At 33.6% G+C, this 7,056-nt stretch overlaps 1 protein-coding gene across 3 annotated transcripts; it reads right to left on the bottom strand.

The window, feature by feature from the left end:
- Positions 1 to 3,813: 3,813 nt before the first annotated feature.
- Positions 3,814 to 6,779, bottom strand: LOC123321863. 3 transcript variants are annotated; one of them, XM_044909647.1, is made up of 3 exons: positions 6,490 to 6,779; positions 5,812 to 6,121; positions 3,814 to 5,209 (listed from the first exon to the last, which is right to left on the bottom strand). In XM_044909647.1, exons 2-3 carry the CDS (start codon positions 6,088 to 6,090, stop codon positions 3,899 to 3,901), a joined length of 1,590 nt encoding a protein of 529 aa, XP_044765582.1. In that variant the 5' UTR covers positions 6,091 to 6,121; positions 6,490 to 6,779; the 3' UTR covers positions 3,814 to 3,898. The 3 variants fall into 3 exon arrangements, with proteins under 3 accessions (XP_044765582.1, XP_044765580.1, XP_044765581.1); XM_044909645.1 differs by having other exon boundaries at positions 5,809 to 6,121; positions 6,490 to 6,775; XM_044909646.1 differs by lacking the exon at positions 6,490 to 6,779 and adding an exon at positions 6,216 to 6,400 and having other exon boundaries at positions 5,809 to 6,121.
- Positions 6,780 to 7,056: the final 277 nt, after the last annotated feature.

Below are 7,056 nucleotides of genomic sequence, written 5' to 3'. Positions count from 1 at the left end.
TTCATTTATTTGATGAAACGTTTTCGAACACAAGATATCACCCACGTCTTCCAGTTTCCTCATTATGACCATTACGTACCATGAAAACACAACAAATTCAAAGAACCCAACTCTTAAAACTAAGTGGTAAGCTATCTAATGAACATATCTGTGAAATTTAAAAAATTGGGTACTTTGGCCGAATACAACTCTGTTCAATAGATCCACAGATGTGTAGTATCACAGGTTGAGCTAGTTATTCTGAAGGTAATTCTGTTTTTTCAGGGTTGGCACAGCTCATTATGAAAATTCAAAATGCCTATATTTTTTTATCAGGGCCGAATCGGAAAAAATGGTCCAGGAAAAAAGTGTTTCTTTTGACCCCAAGAATCTATGTACTGTTAAAATATTTGTACGAGTCAAATACTCACCCTGTATATCTTATATACCAACAAATACTCAAAACACATGTTTCGTTTCAAAAAGAAAAAGAAGTCAGATGTAAATATTCTCGATGCCGAACAGGAGATACAATACTCAATAATCAAAATTATCTTCACTCATGAAATTCCACGAAAAAACTATACTATCAGTCGTTTCCTTTATTTCTGACCAATTTGTGAAGTTGTCTGAATATTTGATTGATTCGCGTAGTGCAAGTTATCTCTAATTTAACACTGCGAGGATTCTTATACTAATTAGTTGAGTATATTGAAGACATATCAAGTTCAAAAAATTTCAAATTAATATCTTTCTATGTTGAAAATGTATTCCCAATCATATTCTTCCAGAAGAAACAAACCTCTTAGAAGAAAAACATCTCTACAACAATGATGATGATCCAATCATCCGCAATGGGTCTCTTGAAAGTCTGTAGGTCACAATATTATCTCCAATTAATTAAATTTAATTCATCGAATAAATGATTGATATATAAATTATGGCAAACCCGCTAAGCTCATTGCTAGCGGAAATATTGTATATTGGATGTATTATATTGGGGAACGAATTCATAACTATACATTCATCAGAAATTTTATTTATTGGTAGATATGTAGATAATATTTTCTTTTATGCTTTTTTGGAACTTGGAACTATATTGCTGTAACTCGATGACGAGTATAAAACGTTACACAGAAGGATTTGGAACTAATCTTCAGTCAGTTGAATAAATTCTAGGAGTTTCACAATTCAACACCTCTTTATCCGTTCATTTGATTCATGGTGAATTAAGAATCAAAAAACAACAGAAACCAATTTCGAAATTTTTAATAAACCTCCGTATGCGGATATAACAATCCATAAAAATTGAACGCTTCTGTCATAGTCAAAAGGTACCTAGCAGTCCAAAAATGTATGATCCAAAAATCAGTAAATATTTCCCTCTCAAAAAATTATTTTTCTTACGAAGTGAATATAGTCCCCTTTCTGGATGATAATACATTGCCACTTGCCACATAGATCGTACAGTAACTAGCATTACCCCCTAAGCAGTGGCGGCTCTTTGGTGAAAGAACAGCTGGTCCAGGTCCACATCCGAATCAGAAGTTACTGACTCAACAGACAGCATGCAGGGGGCGATTTCAACCCTTTTAGAGTAAAACAAGGCAGATTTGTTGTGTTCATGAAGATTATATCTATTTTGTGCGAATTTTCATTATATTGCTGAGTCAATAAGATCAATTAAGTTGTCTGCGGTATTGAACTTTCCTAGTAGATACTACATAAATTACATTTAGTTGTACAGTTTTCGAATTCTAAGGCAACGATAATTCCACATTTCTGAATATTACTATAGCAATCTCTGTATATTCAGATTGAACTGTGATCTTGAATCCTTGAGTATATACAGAGTGTCTCGGTATCTCAAAATAAGACGAAGAGTTATGGTGCCATGCGCGGAAACGCTCCGTTGCTTCAAAGGTGACGACTTCATATTATGGATATACATATACTCAATTTTTTCAGAGGCACAGAGAAAAACAAATGAAATGTTGCAGTAGTAGTTTTGGAATGCACCTAGGATTTAATTTTGCACTCTTCTCCCATAGCAACAGAGGAGTGAAATCGGCAACCCTTTTTTATTTTCTACCATAACTCTCCATTCAGACTCAACAAGAAATATGCATTGAGGTGAAGGTTTTTTCTGGAAACTTTATTATTGCTTTTTTAATTTTTGAACATAACTCGGCATTTCCGTCATTTGAAAAAATTTTCGCATAATTTCAGCACAAATCAGTTATATACAACGAACTAAATCGTTGATACTATGAGGGTGGTCAAACTGTGAAAATTTATGGCAGTAAATATAAAAGGGTTCTCGATTTCACACTTCTCTAGCTATGGGGGATGACTAAGAAAATGAGTTTCAGGTGCATCCCTATTCAAAAAATACCTGTGCAAAATTTCATTTGTTCATCTTTTTTTTTTTAAATCGCTCTTTATATGAACACTAACTAACTCTCGAGCCCACCGCGCGTCTTTTATATCGATACGCCCGCCCTGCTCGAGAACATCTCGCAACGATGTAGGCGATGTTCCCGATGTTTTCGAAGGACAGCAGAGGCTTATTAAGGGGATTTGGAAGTTACAATATTATTGACGGGGAGATATTACACCTCCTTGCGGTGTTCCGCGATTAGCTTTAACAGAGAGGTGGTTTTTGATTACCCACTCGTGTCTCAGTTATTCTCGTTTTCAACATCTCTTTTATACTTTTTCAAATATTGTACATATGTATTTCCTATGTAACCTTAGCTTTTGACGAGCAATCCTGAATTCGGTACTAGATATTGTTTTCAATTGAACTGCAAATTGAAAACACTCTTTTTGACCAAATAAAAAGCAATTTACAACTCTAAAAAGTTTCCTGGCGGAAGTGTTATGATTTTTCTCGCTAAATTCCACTAAAGCATACTCTTGTAAGATAAAATAGTCATGAGTTTAATAATAATGAGCTTTATCTTTCAAAAGTAAACAGTGATTTTTGAGTGCAATTTTTTTCTTTTCCATTTTTACGGAAACGCTGAGAGTTTAAAAATTACAGATTTGTCGGTTTAAACTGGCAATTATACAGGGTGACCCATTTTTAAAGATCCACTGAAATAACTCCTTGAGAAGAGTCTGGATCAAGAACTATCTCAAATGAAAGTTTTTTAGTCTTCAGTTAATCTGACCTTCATTCATTCATTCATTGCTGTATCCCGTTGCCGGGAATGAATCTACAAAAAGACGAAAAAAGGGAAAAAATAAAAAGAAAAGAAAAAAAAAGGTGCGAACAGACTTATAATTTTTCAGGGCTAATTGCGACTGTGTGCTCTCCTGTGACCTTAGAATTTAATTTGAATGTAATTTCAAGGTCGAGTAGATTTTTTGAATAGGAAAAATACATTTTTCTCAGTAGAATATTAATCATCGTGAAACACTGAAAACATTTTGTCCCTTTTGTTCTTTCCATAAAAAAAATTTCATGCTTAAAATTTATAATAAAGTACATTTTATACCCCACAAATGAGTTGACATAATATGTGCACCCTATTCCGAATTTTGAAATGATAAACACTGCAAACAGATGCATTTGTACATAATTCTGAATTTAAGATTATGCGTAATTTCAGACAATTTTCTTTAGTAAGGCACATGCTTTTAGCTTTATCTACAGTTGGAAGCCTTGAATAGAGGATAGAATTGGACATTTCTGATCAAGGCGAAACTTTTGAACATTTACTCATGTGGAATGTGTTGTTAATTTAATTTTGTTTGCATTTTTCAGTTAAAAAATTAACTATTGAATTGTTATTTTCCTCTCCATGAATAATAGAAATTAAAAACACATATTCATAATTAATTTAATACTTACATGAACCATACATGAATATTTACAGACAAAAATAAATTAGATGTAAAAAAAAACAAAAATTTACATTCTATTAAATGTATAAGGGGTCTGATGTTGAGAATTGGCCATAGTTGTAACAATATTACCCTGTTCATTGATAACATAGCCTGTGTTTGTCAACTGATAGGAAAAAGTACTAGCCGAAGTATGATTAGCAGAATGTTCTGTTGAGATGTTATTATTTGGAATCAACTGTTGTACTGGTGTAACCAAAAATGCTTGCTGATGATGTTGAGTGGCTGAACCATCGTTTGGAGCAACAACTAATGGAATGACTTGCTGAATTTCATCGTTTATAATGCATTTACGAATTTGTTGATCCCTGGGAATTTCAATGGTTTGAATTGTCTGCTGTTTCGGAACTGAATGTTGTGTGTTGATCTGTTGAGTCTGATTTTGTTGTACTTGATGTTGTTGATTATTTTGCGAATTGTTAGAGGCTTTCGGTTCGATTTTACAAAACTTAACATGTGGGAACTGTTCTTTCATGAAATGACGAAACGTTGAATATCCCATAAGCTTAGTCCCTGGATCCAAAATTTGGCTATATTCCTTATACGCATCATGTAAATTTTTTCTTGTCACATCCCAAGGCAGTTGTATAGGCTGCTTTGTGTTGACTATATCACGATCCCCAGTATGCTGCTCTAAATACTGTTTCAGAAAATCTGTAGCATGTCTGTAAATGTTGAGAGGAAAAGTATTGTGGGGTTTCTTGCCATGATTCCCATGTATTCTTGGGGCAACTCCATGAGTCATCACATGCTTTCTAATTCTTTTGAGTTGATAATGAGTGCAATTTTCTAAATATAAGAAAGCATCCAAACATACTCGTCTCCCTTGATAAACATATTGAGCTCTCAACCTTCTTCGTTCTTTATGTCTCACGGTTGTGTCTGGATTTGCCAAGCATGCCATAGTTACACCCATCAAATACATATCATGCTCACCTTTTGTAAGCTCAGCAATATTCAGTCTGTGTCTGTACACATTATCAGGATTTAAACCTCGAAAACAACTCTCATCCTGACATTCGCATCCCCTTTTGAACCTTTCTTTAACTTGCGCAGAACTTTCTTCCAATTTTGTCGGATCATTAGCAACAGATTCTATAGGTTCAACTTTCTTCTTTTTTTTCAAGGGTGTTTTTTTTATATTTATTTTTGGAGGGTTTTTGTTTTTAATGTTAGTGCTACGAATATGATTCTGAATTTTAGGAGAAGGTTCTTCAAGATTTTCCTCATTTTCTATGACTTGTGTTGTTGTATAAATTGTATTGACATTATACTTATGTTCAGGTTCTACTTGTAAAGAAGTGCCGCCCCAAATTACCTAGGAACAAAGCAAAATCAGTTGAAAATTGCGACTAGATAAATACTTACAGTCCCTGGCCATATTATTAGACGCATTGATTCGATGCAAAATCTCAATATTGAATTATTAAATTGAATGTATATGTTACATATACTTCATCTGTAAATGGTTTTCACATATTATATATCATATTCAATAGAAAATATTGATTTATTGATGATTAAACATGAAATTCTAATATTTTGCTGAGCCACCCTGTGTAGCTATGAGAGCTTCCTACTATCAATGCAGAATTTTTCGGTTTGCTGCATTCGAAGATAATGATTTCATATGTGGATTATCGAAATAACGTCCGAACCTGCAGAATGCAAGACGTCCACTGGAAGACATAGGACTGATTCATACTTAAGTACTAATACTACAACATCAAAAATGAATGCCAAATAGAACAATTTAATGAGAGTCGTAGATAAAACTGACATTCTGTGGAAATGAAATTCAAATATTCTGCTTTTTCCTCGGGCAACACCAGTAAATATAAAAAAAATCCTCAGTGCGTCTAATAAACTGGCCAGGGACTGTATATCAAGAGGTTTATAAACATATAAAGGTACAACTACCTGATGATCATCCATTGTGTGGGTGAAGTGACTATGACCATCGATGGTGGAGAATAGAGAATGCGTTCCCAATTGCACAGGTGTATGCCATTGTAGTGTGGCTTCATTTTCCCCATTCTCTGCATTTTTCGTTTGGGCAGTTTGATAAGTGTTCGTAGTACTTTGATTATCATCCCCCGTATCAACAATTATACCCTCTTTACTTTCAATACGTTCAACAGATAATAATGAATGAAGGACTTCACTGGCTTCTTTTTCAGCAGCATCAACTTGAGCCATACCAGCATACACTATCTTACAACTTTATCGTCTGAAATACATCAGGTATGATCAATATATGTGATTTCTCTCAATAAGAACACAAGATTTGCAGAAAATAAGCAGAAGTATAAGACATTGCTAACTTTGTTAGAAAATTGATTGATCCTAAATGTTTCTGTAACATTTTCAGATTTTCATTTGATAAGGCATTTCCACATCATCTAGGATGCAAATAAATTAGAAATTATATTGAAAATTTGACATCAAGCATCAAAACATAAACAAAAATATTTAAGAACTGGAGTTCTGCGAAAACCGTCTCTAAGACACAGCTAAAAGGTTCATAATCGCTTGTTCGAAGACAAACCATACAAAACTGGCCCGTATTGGCATCCATTAATACACCATCAAACTTACCTCAACACAGTACTAAGCAACTCCATATGATAACAACTGTATTCCGTTCAATGCCGATCATAAACAGCCTTAAATAATTAAGTATTTATTCCAAGTTCTATCAATAAATCTGTAAAATTCAACATAAAAATCAAAATCTAATGACACAAAACCGACATATATTATCCCTTCTATTCTGCGTTCTGTGATATTGATCATAGAATAGAATATAAATAAATAAAGGAAGGTTAGGTAACTGTCAGTGTGAGGTATGAGTAGGTATTTAAAAAACAATAATTGAAAGATTTGTTGAAGTGCTTTGAAGGATCGAATAAATATCAGTGAGTATTCAGCTAGAATGTTCAACAAACATGAACCTCGAGTCGAAATATGTATTTTCTTTTTAGTTATCATAAGTCCTAATTTTCTAATGTTTGTTCTTGTACCAATACTACCTGCTCTCTAATTTGTCGCTACCCTTTGCTTTCATTTTATTGAATCCCTGCCGTGATTAAGGTATTGTTGTTGAAAATTTATACAGCACCAAGTTGTAAAATTACTAATGAAACAACGTTGATCGTTGTTATG

This window comes from Coccinella septempunctata, chromosome X (assembly GCF_907165205.1).
Source record: "Coccinella septempunctata chromosome X, icCocSept1.1, whole genome shotgun sequence".
NCBI classification, from domain to species: Eukaryota; Metazoa; Arthropoda; class Insecta; order Coleoptera; family Coccinellidae; genus Coccinella; species Coccinella septempunctata.
Note: the sequence above shows the minus strand (reverse complement) of the source record. Positions and strands in the feature narration are given on the sequence as shown.